This window comes from Monopterus albus, unplaced genomic scaffold, assembly GCF_001952655.1.
Source record: "Monopterus albus unplaced genomic scaffold, M_albus_1.0 scaffold253.1, whole genome shotgun sequence".
Lineage (NCBI taxonomy): Eukaryota > Metazoa > Chordata > Actinopteri > Synbranchiformes > Synbranchidae > Monopterus > Monopterus albus.
The window spans coordinates 596,775-616,015 of NW_018128133.1; the positions used below are offsets into that span (position 1 = coordinate 596,775).

General features: G+C 40.1%; 2 protein-coding genes across 2 annotated transcripts; both read left to right on the forward strand.

Moving 5' to 3' along the window:
• The first annotated feature begins 461 nt into the window (after nt 1–461).
• LOC109972347 (guanine nucleotide-binding protein subunit alpha-14-like) lies at nt 462–8,044 on the forward strand. Its single transcript, XM_020621130.1, has 8 exons — nt 462–905; nt 2,010–2,127; nt 4,273–4,457; nt 4,902–5,056; nt 5,257–5,385; nt 6,416–6,545; nt 6,701–6,854; nt 7,379–8,044. Exons 1-8 carry the CDS (start codon nt 771–773, stop codon nt 7,567–7,569), a joined length of 1,197 nt encoding a protein of 398 aa, XP_020476786.1. The 5' UTR covers nt 462–770; the 3' UTR covers nt 7,570–8,044.
• Nucleotides 8,045–9,002: 958 nt separating this feature from the next.
• On the forward strand, nt 9,003–19,219 carry prune2 (prune homolog 2 with BCH domain). Its single transcript, XM_020621132.1, has 11 exons — nt 9,003–9,152; nt 11,032–11,095; nt 11,231–11,431; nt 11,982–12,158; nt 13,971–14,073; nt 16,355–16,486; nt 16,646–16,732; nt 17,513–17,611; nt 17,718–17,756; nt 18,209–18,259; nt 18,383–19,219. Exons 2-11 carry the CDS (start codon nt 11,044–11,046, stop codon nt 18,414–18,416), a joined length of 975 nt encoding a protein of 324 aa, XP_020476788.1. The 5' UTR covers nt 9,003–9,152; nt 11,032–11,043; the 3' UTR covers nt 18,417–19,219.
• Nucleotides 19,220–19,241: the final 22 nt, after the last annotated feature.

The window sequence follows — 19,241 nt, forward strand, 5'->3', positions numbered from 1 at the left end:
TCAGTTGTCAAAAGACAGAAATGGCCTATTTTACATAACTGTTTCAGCTCTAATAGGTATCAGTGCTGCTTATTTGTGTCTTCTTTGGGAAATTATACAGCAGGTTTTATATCAATACCATGTGACATCCAGTATGTTAAAGCACTTGTGGTGCCCTATTATGGCATCATGTTGCATGGATGTGTCTGTATTCTAGTGTAACACACACAGTTGAGTGTATGCACTGGACATTGTGCACCAGTAAGGGGTGAAGCACTTGAATCTGTCAGCCAGAGAGGGCGGTGAAATCCTTTTCTCTCTATTACTCTTCTTCTTTTAGCCTGGTCTTAAGTTACTCTAAACACTTTTTCATGCATCACAATTGTCTCCCCTCATTTTCCGTTGATTGATTGATTGAATACTGGTTTCAGCTTTAAGTTGTGCATGGATTTATTTACTGGGATCTGGGGGAGGTTTACAAATTTGTGACTTGGGGGCGGCCTAGGGCAGATTTGTGCAGTAAAATGCTAAGACTAAAGTGCTTAGACTAAGTACTTTCCAAATCTAATCTGAAGTGAATGAGTGATGATTCTTACTGCTAACTCCACCTAAACTTGGCGGATTTATTTTTGCACAAAAAGAATAATGTGTTTTGATGATTTTCTTGTGGAGACAGTCACATAAAGCGGCCCATGGGAGTCGAGCTGAAACTCCCTACCTTTCTTTGCCTGTCCATCTGCCCGCCTCCCCTGCACAGCAGAAATGTGAACTGCACCTGAGCTAGGTCGTGCATGAGGAAGAATGACTGCCGAAAGTCACCGACACACCTGTTCCAAGACAGAGGTTTCCCTGGCAGGTCCGACAAAAGTCATTATCCATTCATTTCACTAATCCCCGTCGGCTGCGGGTCAACTTGGACCACGATGGTAGTCAGACATGTTGATTGAATGTAAAAACACTAAGGTTGCACCTTTTTTCATTATTAATATGGTCATTTTCTTGACTAATCCATTGTTTTATCTGTAAAAATAGAAGAAAATGGTCCATAGCAGTTTTTTCCCTTGTGGAAATCCTCATGTTTGTGAAGCCAGAAAATGTTTAACTTAAAATAGTTTGAAATGTTTAAATGACTGATCAGTTGTCAAAAGACAGAAATGGCCTATTTTACATAACTGTTTCAGCTCTAATAGGTATCAGTGCTGCTTATTTGTGTCTTCTTTGGGAAATTATACAGCAGGTTTTATATCAATACCATGTGACATCCAGTATGTTAAAGCACTTGTGGTGCCCTATTATGGCATCATGTTGCATGGATGTGTCTGTATTCTAGTGTAACACACACAGTTGAGTGTATGCACTGGACATTGTGCACCAGTAAGGGGTGAAGCACTTGAATCTGTCAGCCAGAGAGGGCGGTGAAATCCTTTTCTCTCTATTACTCTTCTTCTTTTAGCCTGGTCTTAAGTTACTCTAAACACTTTTTCATGCATCACAATTGTCTCCCCTCATTTTCCGTTGATTGATTGATTGAATACTGGTTTCAGCTTTAAGTTGTGCATGGATTTATTTACTGGGATCTGGGGGAGGTTTACAAATTTGTGACTTGGGGGCGGCCTAGGGCAGATTTGTGCAGTAAAATGCTAAGACTAAAGTGCTTAGACTAAGTACTTTCCAAATCTAATCTGAAGTGAATGAGTGATGATTCTTACTGCTAACTTCACCTAAACTTGGCGGATTTATTTTTGCACAAAAAGAATAATGTGTTTTGATGATTTTCTTGTGGAGACAGTCACATAAAGCGGCCCATGGGAGTCGAGCTGAAACTCCCTACCTTTCTTTGCCTGTCTATCTCCCTGCACAGCAGAAATGTGAACTGCACCTGAGCTAGGTCGTGCATGAGGAAGAATGACTGCCGAAAGTCACCGACACACCTGTTCCAAGACAGAGGTTTCCCTGGCAGGTCCGACAAAAGTCATTATCCATTCATTTCACTAATCCCCGTCGGCTGCGGGTCAACTTGGACCACGATGGAGGAGTGCTGCCTGTCTGCAGACGAAGCGGACTCACTCCGGATACACCGAGAAATAGAAAGACAACTTCGTCGAGACAAAAGAGAATCTCACCGGGAGTTGAAGCTGCTGCTTTTAGGTGAGTGCGACGGAAGTGTTCACCTTCTGAGACAAAACGGATCACTACAATGTGGATGTTAGTGTTTACATCTCGCTTACAAATGGACTGAAGTGTTTTCACAGTAGGCGCTAGAGACTCTGATGGTCACGGCCCAGGTGACTGCAAGTTGGCCTGTTTACATTTTGATATGGGGGGTGGGGGCTAAACTGAAATAAAAACAAAAAAAACTTAACTAATACCTTTGTTCTTTATGATATTTCAACAGAAGCTAGTTCCTCTAGGGAGACCTTCCTGTGATGATCCATCTAGTCTGGTTTGTTGAGATGTAGATGTAACATTTTGGTAGGAATACCTTAGTCATTTTTTAAACAACTGTGACCAAAATAGGCCATGCACAATGAATCAGTTCATAGCTAGAAAATGAACGACTATTATGATAATCAACAGTCATTTTTCAAGCAAAAAATGCCAAAATTCACCAGTTTGGACTGCTCAGTTGCTGTTTATTTATTGCTGCTTATTGTTGTCTTTTATGATAAAACTATCTTTGGGTCTTGGACAGTTGGTCTTAATTTCTTTTGTCCAGCCATTTCAGAAAATGGTCATGTATTTTCAGATATTTTACATACAAAACAAGTATATATAATAATCAGGATTCACTCTGAGGTCCATGAATATCTGTACCTAAGTTTGTGGCAATCCATTCAGTAATATTTCACCAAAACAAAAAAATGTAATTTTCTGGGGACCATGAAGCATCGAAATCTTTTATGAGAGATTTTCATCTGGGCCAGAGTATTTGTACCGACAGCTAATATAGACTGCCATGCCAGTAGTGTGGCTGAAGTCTCATCAGGGATGACAGTGTGGAAACGGGGGTTGGCGTACTTCACATTAAAGTTCGACTGGAGTGATTCATTTGGTCTGATCTGATAAATCCAGCACAAGTATCTGGATCAATAGGCTTTTTTTGGCTGCTTGTTTCCTTTAAAGTAGATGAGTTACCCTTTGCATTCCTCACATGGTTGGTGAAGCCCTGATGAGTCACCATCTTCATAATAAGTTTTTTCTTCATTCAAGCTGCACTACTGCATGTTTTCATAAAACTAGACTAAGTGTCATGGATATAGCCTGAATCTGTTGAGGTTTTATATGCTTGGTGATTTTGCACATAGCACATTAGTCTCCAAAGGTAATGCTTCATTGTAAGGTCAGGTCAGTTCAGCGCACACAGGCTTTTTGTTGTTGTTTTTGTTTCATTGCTTCTGTCTGAATTGTCAGCATGAACAAAACATAGAAGTTAAAAGTGCAGACTGAAGGGAAAAGGTGTCACAGTAGTGCAGAGTACGTTTTTGACAACTGTGATGGAGTAAATATTTCATGAAATACATTATAGCTCCTAATAGTTTAGTTTGCCTGGTTCTTTCCCCCAGAGCTATGAAAAAAGCTTGACTGTTGGTTATGTTGGAAACACCACATTAGACATGAAGGACCCTTGTTTAAAGGTCAGCGCTACTTCAAACCTCAACTGGAGTTAGCCTGTTTGGAGAACAGTATCCTCCTGTAAAGGTCGGTATAATGGTTAACATTTTTATGCATTTTAGGTGCTTGGCTGACATTCTTATCAAGAGTAATTTACAACCAGAAGGCAGGAAGCAGTGTTTCACTCAAGGACACATGGCTGTTGACACACATCGACTTGCATGGATCAAACACAAACCTTCCCTTAACAAAGTAGGCGGCACAATTTTAATTTACAGGAAGAAAATGCACTGGCATAAAAGGCATGCATCTTCAATTTATATTCTTTGTATAGTCTTTTTGATTGTTTTTATTTAATCTGTTTTTGTTGTTTGTATGTGCAAGTAAAAACACAAACAATATAAATAAAATGTTAGTAATGGGGTGTTTTATACAAACACATCCTGCATATATGTACTCACAAGTACGCATCCCTACATACTGTATGTGGCTTAGGGATAAAAACTACCAATACAACCAGTGTTTTGTTATTTTGTTACCACAGTCCTGTTTCAGCTGCAGCTAACTGATGTTGAGATGTTTGTTTTTTCTAGTACGTTACACCGATGTCCTGTTTCTGTCATTACATTGATTTTATTCCATTTTTCACCCTTCGGTCTCATTTATCTCATTCGCCTATAGGAACTGGGGAAAGTGGGAAGAGCACTTTCATCAAACAGTTGAGGATCATTCATGGTAGTGGATACACTGAAGCTGACAGGAAAGGTTTCACCCAGCTGGTGTTTCAGAACATCATCACAGCCATCCAGATGCTGATTGATGCCATGCGCACTCTACAGATCGACTACGTCGACGTCAAGAACGCTGTGAGAAACTGTAGTTTTTTCTTTATTAAGGCAGTATTGATGTCTTCTGCATATAAAGCTCAGTGTGTCAGTGACAGGATAACATAACTATAGAGCCATGCTTGAGGCTTTGAGCTAAATGATAATGTTACCATGTTAGCATTCTCACTATGACAATAGACCTGTAGTGCCAAAGCAATTACAGTTCATCCTGAGGGGGATATGAATGTCTGTACGAAACTGGTGATCAGTGCAGTTGTTTAGATATGACAGGTGGTCACACCAACCAGAATTCCATGTTTAGGGTTTTGTTGGTGTCCACAAAATCCATCTCGTTCTAGATGGAATTCTGTTGCAGTTCTCGCCTAATGAGCGTCTGCTTACTGTATAGGTCAATCAAAGATTCAAAATTTGTGTTTAGAATAAAAAAAAAAAAATCCCCTGTGGATGTTTTGTGTGTGTCAGAGCCACGCAGAGAAACTGAGCCAAGTGGAGACAGACCAGGTGTCTGTTTTGGAGGCCTGGCAGGCGGACGCCATTAGGGAAGTGTGGAATGACCACGGCGTTCAAAGGTGCTACGACCGCAGGAGGGAATTCCAGTTATCTGACTCTGCCAAATAGTAAGACTTTACATTTCATATCAGATCATTTGCAGAGCTCTTCTAGAGAGCTAAAGCTTTTTGCATTCATCAGTTCATATTTAAGAGTTATGAATTCACATCGAATGAAACTTGAAAATGTAACAGTGCAAATTTCTGTGTGATATTCCCTTAAAATTTGTGTCAGAATATTTAAACTGGATGAATTTTTAACCTTTCAGTTACCTGAGCGACATCGACAGAATCACAGCCCCGTTATACATCCCCACACTGCAGGACATCTTGAGGGTCCGGGTGCCCACCACAGGCATCATCGAGTACCCCTTCAACCTGTCAAAAGTTATCTTCAGGTAGCACTTTATTATTTCAGAAATATTTTTTCAGGTTTTCTAACTAGAACAACACACAAATAAGAATTCCTCACCCAGCAGTGACCTCAAATCCATGAATTTCCTTCTATGTCTCTGATGTTTTGAAACATTAATTTGGGGATTTGGTGAAATGATATGGCATTTTGGCAAATTCATAGAGTTAATTTCTCAAAGCAATAGTTTTGGGAATGTGCTGATTCACTTTTTTGCCGAGACTGAGATGAGAAGATTGATACTCCTCTGATGTCTGTACACTAAACGTGAAGCTTGTGTCAGCAGCCTAGCTTAGCATAAAGACTGGGAAAAGGCTAGCATGGTTCAGTCCAAAAAGTCCCTTCACTGCCAAACTCACTCAACAAGCCTTCTATTCCTACACCAACAAAACATTTTAAAGTCTACACTGTTAATTTTCCATGGTATGAGATTATCATTGTGCAACAAGCTGATTATTTCTAATTTATATCACTGATAAAATATATTTTGCATAGTTGGATTAAAGATGTTTTAATTCTTGTTTGCTAATCAGATTCTAAACCAACAAAGCAAATACCAGCTGGTGCAGTGACCGTGATCGTATCAGGGTTCTCACAATTTTTCACCATAAAAACATCAAGCTAATGTTTCTGCTGCTAGTTGAGCCCATATCACTGTGGATTTGTGTTCTTAGCTTTCTCCTAGCTTTTTCCACTTGTATTTCCTACAAGCAACAATAGCAACTGCAAATCAGTACAATAAATAAAAATGTAAAGGGAATGAACGACAAAATAGTGGGTTTTATATTGTCAGCAAAACCACAGGTTGTTGTTTTTACACTTTTGTTTGTTTGATTATGGGCAGTCTAGCTGTTCCCCCGTTTCAATATTCATGTTAAGATAAGGTTTGTCTTAATATTTAGTGTACAGGTATGAGAGTGGTAACGATCATCTCCAACTCTTGGTACCTTTTTTCTTTTTTATAATCTTGGAGCTTTTGTTCCAGTTTTACTAAGTCAGTGGTCATGTGTCTGTAGGATGGTGGATGTCGGCGGTCAGCGTTCAGAAAGGAGGAAATGGATCCACTGTTTTGAGAACGTCACCTCCATCATTTTCCTGGCAGCCCTCAGCGAGTATGATCAGGTCCTGTATGAAAATGCAGATGATGTAAGCTCATGAACCGTTCAGTCTTCTTCTGACATGGCTATAGTTGTAACCAATACCTATTTACTTACTCACCAACTTTAAAAATATTTCCGTTTATTGAGTATTGTTCAGGTGACCGTTTCCTGTTGTTTAAGATGATCTTCCTTCTCCTCTAGAATCGACTGAAAGAGAGCCTCGCCTTGTTCCACACCATCCTCTCATACTCTTGGTTTCAAGAATCCTCTACCATCCTCTTCCTGAACAAAACAGACTTGCTAGAGGAGAAAATCACACAGTCTCATCTGGCAACCTACTTCCCAGCCTATAAAGGTAAACCATGTGGTCTCTCTTTGCTGTGCATGTGTTAAAACAGCATTCATAGCTACCGTATGCCCGAAATAACTCATCATTAAAAGCTGAGTCCACAGATACAAAATAATCTGCAGCTATTTTGATAATCTATTAATGTTTTGTTATTTTTCACTCTGAATGCCAAATATTTGCTTGTTCTCGCTCTTTCATTGCGATGATTTGCTGCTTGAAGTCTATTTCACATCATTTTAAATACCTTTGTGTTTTTGATCAAACCATTTTATTTACAGATTTGATACAATTTGTGCCTTTTAAAATGAATTGAGAAAATTATGGGCAGATTAAACAAAAATGAAACTACTACAGTGGAGCAAAGTATTGTCCATGATATGTGCATGTCTGAACTTTCACTTTTAATGAAAACTATGGAGTAAACTATGGTCTGTTATACCAGGAGTAGTGCAGAACCATGTGATTTTGGGCATTGCCCATTTGATATTACACAGATTCATCCTGATTTTGACCCCTTTGCCCCCCCACAGGACCTCAGTGTGATGCTGAATCTGCAAAAAAGTTCATCTTGAAAATGTACATTGAGCAGCACAGTGGGCATCAGAAACCCCTTTACACACACTTTACCTGCGCCACGGACACAGAGAACATCCGAGTCGTCTTCAAAGCCGTCCGAGATACACTGTTCAGGGAAAACCTTGAAAAGTTCAACTTGGAATAAGTAGGACAATATGATGCTTCCACTCTTAGGAACAAGAAGCTCCTCACATGTTGTAACACTCTTATGGACATTTTATCAGTTGTGCTGTCGTGCACTGAGACAGCGGTGTCAAGTAAGGCATTCATCTCAGCATCAAGTACCATTTGTTTGCATCACCATGATTCATAAAAGGTTCAAATGTTTTCTGTTGCTACGGGACAGAAATTGAAAACTGCAGGGTCAGATGACTGAGCTATTGGAGACTGGCTCCTTTTATTTCATTCGTTTAACAAAGCATTAGCAAATGTCATCAAACTGGTTTCGCAAAGTCTTGCTGAACAGAAATGCAGGTTAGCCTACTCACAGCTCTGTGAGGAGGGGTCGAAAGTTAATCTGCAGGGTGTTATCAAGGCTAATGATTTTATGTGTACAACAACTATGGAGTCTATGATATCGCTTTCATGAATTTTAACTAAATATAAATATTTAAACCACATGTAATGTTTTTTAAACAAACTCTGTTGTGTGCCATTCTTTATCTTATTTATGTATCCATCTATCTCTCTATGTTTACTCTCTCTGCCCATATGTATAGATAGAAATGTGTGTATAGAAAGAGAGAGGGAAACAAATTTATGGTCCAGATATATGACAGCAGCTGCATGACACTGATTAACCAGAATGTTTCTGGACGTCACTTCTCTGTGCTCAGGCTCCAGGAGTGGCCACACTGATTGACTTGCTGTGACAGCAACCTTTGTGCCATACAATGGTGAGCAATTTGCAAAGCTTTGTCTAACTGTTGGGACTGAATAGTGGTAAGTGAAGAGGTTCTCGGCGAGGGTAGACCTGTGGACAGAACAATGCAGACACAGTCTAGGGTGCTATTGATCTTTATCTGCTTTGTGTCTATAGTTTACTTGTTTAAGGACTGGTAAGTTCAGTGCTAGTGCAGAACATAGCACATGCATTTGAAGTTGCTTTATGACCAGTCAAAGGGTAAGCATCAAATATTTGCTGTGGATCAGTCACTGTGCTCTTACCGGTATGTGATAAAGCATGTGACTACTATCATCACAAGCTGCTAATGTTCTCAATTCTGATTGTTATTGCTCTTTTTTTTTTTTTTTTACCCTGAGGACTAGTAAAGTCTCCTAACTGCACTACCTCTGTGGGTAGTAATAATTCAAGATCAAAGATTTTTATTGTCAATTCACTATATGTGCAGGACATACAGAAAACCGAAATACCATTCCGCTCTCACCTAGTAGTGAATGCCATACTATTTAGGAAACTAAAAATAGAATAAAAGTAGAGTTATAATAGAATAATAAGAACAACAGTCAGACTTTGTTCCCTCCTGCTGAGGCAAATAATGACATACAAACACACCCTCCTATATCCTCATTCAGCTGTTGTAGCAGGTGATCACCCTTATTTGGTAGTGGCCCAGATCATGTGACCACAAAATGGTGGAAGCTGTGAACTGTTTGTAACCAAGACATCTCCACCGACAGACTGGGAGCAGGAAATAGGCTGTGAACTTGGAAGTGCATTCATGCTCTGAGACGCAGGACGACAGAGATTCCTGAGCCCCGGCAGTGGTGAGTAAATGGCTTTTATTCTGGTAAAGAGAAGAGACGGGGATATGTTTATTTTTCACAGCCAGCAGACAGGAAGAGAGAGAGAGGAAGGGAGGAGTTGCTGCCGTCAGCACTGTGGTCCTGTGCTGCTCTGTGGAAGTGGCTCTGAAGCAGCAGCATCCTCCATGGAAGATGCTCATAACAGCTGATGGTGATTTTATCATTCTGCAGGGTGGGAGTGTGCGTCAGTGTGTTTATTTTCTCTGTGGTTGTGTTTGTACAGACTGTAAATTCTGTGAATTGTTAGCATGACTGTCATCTCCAGGATATAGTACTCAACCATTCAGCATTTTTCCTTTGCGGCTGCTAATGTAATCATATTGTATCTATTGAGGAGTGTGTTTTTTTTTTCTTTCAATGCAAATGAGCATGTGACTCACTGTGAATTTGCATCCCTATTCAGTTTGTGCTCGGGCAAGCGTGCTGTATCACTACAAAAGGACAACAAGGAGAGGAATGAGCTTGTTTCCTCCCCCTCCTCCAGTTTGAATGGAAGGATTGTTCACAGTAGAAGATGACCTTTAACCTCAATCCTTCTCATATCCCTCTTCACTTGCCATCATACTCCTCCTGTTCTTTAATAAATAGGGAAATCCACTGCATGTTAAATATAGGACTTTTGAGGCTGATACTAGTTAATTTTGGGCAGTTTTACAGGTCTAATAAAGGTAGCTCCCTTAGATTTCCTTCTATTCATTATCTATACCGCTTATCCTGTAGAGGGTTGCAGGCGGGATCACTGGAGCCAATTCCAGTTGAGAGTGGGGCAACAGTGCTAACCAGTGTGCCACCCCGTTAGGTTTATTTTAAAGAATCGTGACAAAGATGCTAAAGTTTCTCTCTCTCTCATTGGACAAAAACGTGTAAAGGTGACGCTGTAAACTATCTCAAACCAACTGTAGTTTCGCATTTCTGAACTACAAGTTCTTGTTTGTTATTGGCTGATGTGTAAACCAACACAAAATATCAGCAATAAGTTAATATTGGCTGATATATGGGTCTAACTCCCCTCCCCTCATGGTGAGTGTGTGGATCTCTGTGATACAGCCAGGGCACTACCATGATTGTATATAGCTATGTATGTGCAGATACATCTAAAACAAAAAGATCAAATAGGAGAATCATTGGGTTTTTATTTTATAACAGTTTATATAGACTATTTCATAAAAGAGAGTCTACTCAAAGTATCAGTGATGTAATATACCAATATTTTACATCAAGTGGGGGGCAACTGTGGTTCAGGGGATAGAGCGGTTGTCTCCCATCTGGGGAGTTGGCGGTTCGCCTGCAGTCCACGTGTCGAAGTGTCCTTGGGAAAGACACTGAACCCCCAAGTTGCCCCTGATGGTTAGAGCCATCGGTGTGAGTTGGTGCCGCAGATGGCTGCCTCGGTTCTGTACCGGAAACAAATTGCTTGTGTGTAACATACTTGGCCAAATAAAGGTGATTATTATAATAAATAAGAGTTGTGCATTGAAAATATCACTATGGCCCCTGTGAGTCTTGTATTATTGTGTACTGTTGGATTGTTATTGCTGACACTGTGGGTGAGTAGTAAATGTACAGTTGTAGCTTGTTGAGGAGGAGCTGTGCTTTTAACTGTTGGGTGTTTTAATCTGTAACGGTGTATCATGTTTTATAAAGTCATGTTATGTAAAATGTTAACGTGTGAAGTAGAAAAAAGTGTCATGGATGTTTTATTTGGTTTTGACAAGTAGGTTTTAAGTTTGGCATAAGCTGAAGTTTTAATATTTATTACCTACAATAGACCTGATGAATTTTCACATACTGTCCATCTAATAACAGATCTACCTAATAATATGATTGTCCTTTCTAATAGGTCCTCCTGGGGATGGACCTGGCATCAGAGAGTGAAATGAACTCTGAGGGCGAAGGCAGGCCAGGTGAGTATCAACCAACCACTGCCCAGATTCAAAGCAGGCCACATTTATTCAGAGGAAATATAATGAATTTGTTTTCGACATCTCAAAGACCAGCATGGCCCAAGCGAATCAATTTTTATTTACCATGTTTCCTAGTCCCTCCGGCCTCTCTACCCCTGCAAGGAGGTCCCACCCAAAGAAAAAAGCTGTCTGCTCCTCGTATTAGCCTGTCACTGGACCAGAGCGAGGACGACTTGGGTGACACGCCAGATGATCTCGACATTAACGTGGATGATCTCGACACTCCAGATGAGGGGGATTACCTTGACTACACCGACCATGAAATGGACTGGGAAGGTGGGTCGTTCAGAATACTGTACAGACAATATCAGTTTGTTCCCTCTCAATGATCTTGGAGGAAGTATGATGCACAAAAATGTTTACATAGAGCATGTAAATCCTAAAATTGCTTTGGAGTTGGCATCTTTTCTGACAGTCAGCATTTTCTGGCTCATTTAATGATATAAAACACAGTAAAATGACTTGTCATGATGCATTGTTAAGACAGCCGTATTGTGGCTAATGACATGTTTTATATTGTAATTCTGCAAACCACAGAGGTTGACTATGAAATTGTCTCTTTTTCCACGGAAGACATTTTGACACGTTACAAGTGTAAATAATAAAATTAATGAAAGCTGAATTCCATTTAGCTGCTTCAGTGTCAGGGTCCCGTTGTTGTGCATCCTGGCTCTCTGTCACACTGCCAAGGCTTCCTGAGATGCTTGAATAGAGCAGAGGAATAATTAATGTTGTTCATAACACCTGTGCTTTTCCTACCAGGACAAATCGGTGTCTTCTGTGAAAAAAGGCTTATAGCAGAGTATTCGGTCGCTTGTCATTTCAGACCCCGGTGCAGCCAGTAGGAGTGGGACAGGTGAGCCTTATGATCCAATCCCGACATACAGCGCTGAAGAGGAGCGCCAAGATGGCAAGCTGTGGAGGACGGTCATCATCGGGGAGCAAGAACATCGTATCAACATGAAGCTCATCGAGCCCTACATGAAAGTCGTCTCCCATGGAGGTGACTATTAAAGAGCTAATTCATCATCATAACTACAGATATTAGGCTACATTGTGTCCGTCTGGAAATTTACCTGTTTTTACAAAACCAAAACTTTTTTTACCATTGTTAACCTCACCGTCCAGTTACCTAAAACAAAGGTTCACATTTTTGTCTTTAAACAACTAAATACTTAGAGCAACTACCCTTCAGAACAGCTGAGAAAGAGTTCCAGACTTTTTTTTACCCCCAGTTTTCACATCTCAGCAAACATACAGGCCTGTCTCGATGGTGGCAGCTTACATTAATCAGGGTTAGGGGGAAAGTACTTTCTTTGCATTTTGTTTTAAAAATTGACATACTCTAAGCAGTTTTATTTGCAGATGTCCCAAACTAATACAGTAAAGGCCTTTAGACTGCATTTTTTGTACAGAACCAGGAGTATGGAGTTTGTCCCCAGTCAGTGTTAGAAAAAGATCTCTATTTGACCAGGAGGGACAGTTACAACTTCCATGGTTATCACAGAGGGATGTCTCTTCATACAAAACGCAGTGGACACTTTTATGTCCTTTTTTTTCATGAGTCTTCTGCACAAAGGGATCCGGGCTGAATATTGATGAAGTGGCCACTTGGCAATAACATGCTTGGTGTGTTTGATCAGTGGTGGCTGCTGTTATTCAAAACAACTCGTAGAGAGATGACAAATGAAAGGGAAAACATGCTTTCATACAGGGTACAGAGCTCACTGAATGGGTTGAGTATGAAAATGATGTGAACTGTACAGCCTGTAACTCTCACATTTACCAGATCTCAAAACACCGGGGTTGCACCTAACACTTGTTTTTGCTATCATTTGATCTCTTAATAACCCCCTTGATTAAGCTATAACATATAAGTAGATGAAAATAATGCCCTAAAGCCCAGAGTGTGGTTTGTTTTTTGTCCTAATGGGACAAACTAACAATCTAAAACCCAAAGACACTGACTCGACTAGCAGTAAGACAAATAAAAGCTTCAGATCATCCAACTGGAGAAGCTAAAAACTGGGAAATGGGCAGCGTTTTTGCTTGAAAAAAAAGTTTGAGTATTGAAATACTTAATTTTTCTGTCAGTTATCTAATCAATCACAGTAATTGACTACAAAACACCAAACAAAGGAATACTGTATCTACTGGGGGAACAGCACTGCTCCATACACTTTGAGAATATTTGTCAGGGAGTTTCGAAGCTAATCTGAACAGCTTGTAGTTTTTTTTTTTTTTTTCCCCTCACCCAGCTCTAGTACAGTTGCATTAAGACTGCTGGAGGACCTGGGTTAAATTGAGACCAGACATGGAGTCACGCCACATTGATTTCCCAGACAGGGGCCCTGTTTCTCTCGTCCTTCTCTGTGGGGCCCCCAGAGCCGAGGGCTAGCACCCTAGTAGGCCTGTGCCTTAAGAAAGCACTGACCTTATTACCATTATTGTTGGAAACCGAACCCATAGTAGGCAGTGCGTTTTCCTCCCACTGTGCCTGTGCTGTGGGCTTAAGTGAAACACAGCCTTCCCTCGAAAATGGAGACGTCTGTCACTGATCAGTCAATATCGCAAGCTCTGTCGTTTAGATAAAAGACCCACTGTTTGAGTGACACCAAATCTGGTGGTGAATGGGTTCATGAATAAAAGGAAATTACATTAATCTTGTGTGAGGAAACAGTCAGTCAAACAAAAGAGACAGACTGGCACAAATACAACAAAAAGGAGTAAAATGGAGCAATAAAATGGTAAACTGTGCTAATTAAATCTAAACTCATCAATTTATGTATGAAATGTATTTAATTTCCCCCCCAAGGCTACTATGGAAACGGAGTGAATGCCATCATAGTGTTTGCTGCCTGTTTCCTGCCAGACAGCGACAGAGAGGACTACCATGAAATAATGGAGAACCTCTTTCTGTGAGTACTACAGTACCTTGACTGACACTTACTTTTTCAGTAAGCCACACACTGGTACACTCTAATATTCAGTCGCTCATCAATTCAGACTCATCCAATATTTTTAATTTGAAAAGTGGTTACTAACAGAGTCGTCTTTAAACAGTCTGACAAAGTGATATTCAGACCTGATGATGTGCTAGATGAAGACTTAAATGATTTTAAGTGATTTATAATTCATGGTGTGTGATGTGAATATAAAATTTCATGTCAGTCCATTCGCAGTTGTTGAGAAAGCTTTGTTCAAAACAACAAATTTCAACCTGATGATACAGAGAAGTCAAGGGATCCCAAATTCAGTAGGATGACTACTCTGAGGATGAAATCACGAATCTGAGTTTTCATCTAGCGTCATCATGAGGTTGACATTTTTGGATTTTAATTCTGACAGTAAAAACATCCAAATACCTGCAAAACAGATGACATTCCTATCAGCCTCAGTGGAACATTTTGTTAATTAGCAAATGTTTACATACAAAAACACTAAACTTTGATGGTCTGCACAGTATTAGCATGCTACTGTAGCTTTAAGATTTTGTTGAATTGATACAAAACCAATATAAAAGATAAATAGTGCATTTTATTCTGAAAATATATTTAGCAAATTGAGGATGCTGCATAGTTGTTTCAATGTTCTGCACACTTCCAAGGAAAGCTTTCTAAATGGACAGAAATGAAGTGATTATCTAGCTTATTTGCTGAGACATCTTGTTTTGAGATCTTCACTGGTGTTTTGGCACAGTTGCTTTTCATGCCTGGACAGTGTGGTCGAGATCCCGCAGACTGTTCTGTGGAAGATATTAAGTAAGCTGGCATATCTGAGAGTTTTAGATGGAAATGAAAGGAGGTAAAATGCAGTATCTGCAGTTTCTGCTGCCAGATGGCCTGAGGTCTGAATCCTTGCAAGAAGGAGTAACTATAGTTGGGTGGTGAATAGTATTCAGCTTGATGTCAGTGAGCGATGATCACAGTAGTCATGAGAAACAGTGGATCAGCTGTGTTGGTTTATAAGCTAGAGAATGGAATTGGAACAGGAGGAGAGCAAGTCAGACTGAGCCCAAAGTCATTGAAGTTGGAGGAGGAGTTGAGGAAACTCAAAGGGCTATGGTAGCTGGGGATACTGACAACTTTATTTTTCAAAGGAGGTGACGAAGTTCCCTGCTGATCGAGGAGAAGGGGAAAGTGGGGGGTGTTGAATCTGAGGAGAGAAATGAGACAGTTTCAGAGACAGGGAGGGAAATCTGGATTTTAGAACAGCATTTTATTTTGTGCATCAAAGCAAAACAGCTCATCCTTAAAGCCAGTTCTTGTATGCGACATCAGATGGTAAACGTTTTTTTTTTTTTGAAGCTGCAGTAGATTGAACCATTTTGGCATATGTTAAAGAAACTGTGACTTTTTTTCCCTCTCTCTCTTTTGGTATTTTGCAGATTGGAAAACATGGTTATGGAACAAATGTGTTTTTGCAAGTGTAATGATAAAGTGAGAAGTTATAGATTTGATGTTATTCAACACACTGTTGTCCAAGTTGATCAACACACTAGTTAATGGCTTTGTTACAGTACTTTAGTGTTTGTCATTGCAGTATTGTATTTCTAGAGCCGAGTATCATTAAAACAGAGCTTTAAAACTTTTTAGCCAAGTTAGTTGTGTGGCTCCAGGGACTGCAGTGTCCATGTGTCAGTCGCTCCACTACTTTGGTCCAAACTGGTATATTTCTATGAAACTGTGTACAGATATTCATGTTCCCCAGGGGATGAGCTCTACTAACTCTGGTGATCTCGGACTGGTCCCTTAGAACCATGATGATATGTATTGTCAGGAAATTTTATACATTAATAGTAAAAAATGCCCCTTAATTGTAATAAATGTGGTGGTTCCCTGAATTTCAGTCTTGCGTCAGGTCAAACCTTTTAATTGGTCTACAGCATTATTTGGGACCAAATACCTAATGACATACTCATCAGCTTCAGCTGTAATTGGCACTAATTAGTAAATGGTAGCATGCTGGCAGGTTATCATAGTGAGCATGTTGACACTAGCAGTGTATTGCTGTGCCAAAATACAATGCTAGCATGACTGTAGACCTTCATCTCTACCTACTAGTTTATATTTCAGTGCAGAAAAATACAATTTTACCAGTTTCTCATGTATATGTATTAATCCAGGAAAAAAAAAAATATTTTTTACCTCTTCCCAGTCAGTTTTTTAGTATATGTATGTGTGTCTCTCTTTTACTTAGCTATGTGATCAGCACCCTGGAGCTGATGGTGGCAGAGGACTACATGATCGTGTACCTGAATGGAGCCACACCCCACAGAAGAATGCCTGGTCTTGGTTGGCTAAAGAAGTGCTATCAGATGATTGACAGAAGGTCTGGCCCTTTCACTTACACTTAATAGTGTTATTTTGTGACCGACAATGGTAGCAATGTTTGACTTTCAAAACAATCGCAGCTCTTTTGCCTGAAAAGTATTTGAACTCCAACATGGGCATAAAGACACTTAACATGCATGTATTGTATTGTCTTTAGGCTCAGGAAGAATTTGAAATCCTTCATTATTCTGCATCCATCATGGTTTATAAGGACCATTCTAGCCGTTACCAAGCCCTTCATCAGGTAAACATTTTTAGCATTGTTCTAGGGATTGTGGGGATTTGGTAATCCTTGTGGACAAGGATTATTGAATTTTAAGGTGACAACTTGATTTAAGGTAAAGTTACACTTTTGGTTTAAAGGATAAGACAAACCATTTTCTATATTAAGTCCCCATACAGAGACTAAAAACAATGATTTGCCTCTCTACTCATGATTAATGTCTGTCAGAACTGGATTATTTTACTCCATAGACCTCCATTGCTGTTCAAAAACAATTTTAAACACATCACACTGCATTGTTTCACATACCACATCCTGATATTTAAAAAAAAAAGTTGCCCTAAACACTCAGAACGGCCCTAAGTTTTTACAGCAGATGAAGTAAGCAAGAATCACGGGCCCAGGCACAAGAGCTCTGGATTTCCTTAATGAATATCACAGCCTTGTGTTTAATATTGAGGAAATAAGTCATTAAGGGGGGCAGTGTGCTTCCCTCATGTGTTTTTAAGCATGAATGGAGGTCTATGATGCAGATGTATCAGCTAATCATGAGTAGAGGCAAACCACTGTTGGTTTTAGTCTGTGCAATCTCTGGAACCATCTGTCTCTGTATGGACAGTGTTGAAAATACCATTAACATAGGAAATGACTGGCCTTTTCCTTTAAGGTTATGATAGTGGTTGATTAACGTCAGGTGAGGACAAGTCTCAAATGAATGGAAGTCGTAACGTCCCCACCTGTTTGTGCTTATATAAACATGCCAATCACTGCATTTGTGTGTACGTGTTATTCTTGTCATAGCGCCAAGTTCAGCAGTAAGATTAAGTTTGTGAACAGTCTGGATGAGCTGCAGGAACTCATCCCCATGGAATACATCCAGATCCCAGAGTGCATCGTTAGGTGAGTCTCTCTAAGCCCCCAAACACCACCCCAACTTCCTCCAACCCTGAACTGTCTTTTTAAAGGACTATGTTCCTCTTACCATTTGAACTTCTGTCACCTCTAGACTTGACAAAGACCTGAAGGAAGCAGCTGAGAACTCAAAGTAAGCATGGACTCTCCTGCCCCTCATTACTTCCCTCTGTGGAGGCAGTGGCCCCTGCCATAGTTTAATCCTTTGCTGGAGCACTCGTTTATCAGTTGGCTTAGTCTTAGATCAGTGGGATTGTTCTGCTGGATGAGGACCAAGTGGATTTCACTATTGGTAAAATTGCAGGAAGGAGATGGGGAAAAAAAAAGGGTTCTGAAAATACTAAATGCGTTGCTTTCAACTAATTTATCATTGCAGTAAAGTAAATGAGACAGTCCTCTACTGCAGTGATCTACTACACTGATAAATGTAGGGACAAAGCTATAGACGTCGCACACTAATCTTTTGCTGGCTAATTGTGCACTGAATCATGAGCAGTATATGTCTTCAAATACACAATATACCAGCACATTACAACGATAAATCCTGCTCTAACAACCTCTCCATTTTTTTTTCTTCTATTCAAGAGTGAATAGTTTTCTGCAGGGACCAGAGCCAACAGCAGCAGCCAGAACATAGTAAGTCCTCTAAGACGTTTACACTCACACATGGAAGAGAAATGGCTTTGTGTCACCAACCTGTGGCCCATACACAAATACACCCACCTTTAATGTCTCCGTTTTGTTCTTTTGTCTTCCCAGCGGAGCAGACTCAGCCAGTGCCAGCAGCTCTTAACCACAATCATCCTAAAAGAATGGGTCACCATGTTGTTCAGAAGTCACTGGAAAGCAGAGGCACAGGCTCGTAAAGCTAATATATGTGTGTGTGTCTGTGTTTGTCAATTAGAAGCTGAAGTTTAATATAAAAACTTATTATAGTACCTGTTAACACTCAGATCTCATTCCTTTTAGCTGCTGTAGCATCTACTGTACTATAACGCCTGCAATCATGCAGGAACTATATAGCCAAGTGTGATGCTTGGCAGCACCTACAGAGGAGCATCAGCGTTCACAGTAGGATAGGAAATGCAGTTATACACCAGACAGTGCGCTGCACAAATCCATTTGTAAAGTGCTGTATAGTAGTTGTATGCATGACAAGTCGGGAAGCAATAATATCACCCTGTACTGGTTAAACCGTCTCAGTATTTCAGCTAAAGAGACGACATGTGTCAGCAATATACAATAAAAGCACAAGGTGAGGCCAAAAAAACCTTGTGCCAAAAATGACCAACTTGTGCATTTCAGCAATCCAATCTACATTTGTAATACTCATTCTAAGGCTGAGAGCTCCAAAATAGATATTTTAATTATACTGAAACCAAGGAGGAATAAGTTAAATAGAAAATCAGCTCAAAATCACTCTTCAGGTTTTCCTGGCTTAGGATCTCTGTAAAGCACATTTGTGTGTGCATTTGTGCATGTCCCCTGATCACTGACGGCCCTCTTACCCATTAGTCCTACTACTTTGGTGTACTGAGGATGTGTAAAGAAATTATGGATCACTGTAGTAATTCAATAAAATGGACTGAAGTCTGAACTGTTTTCAGTCATTGTTTTC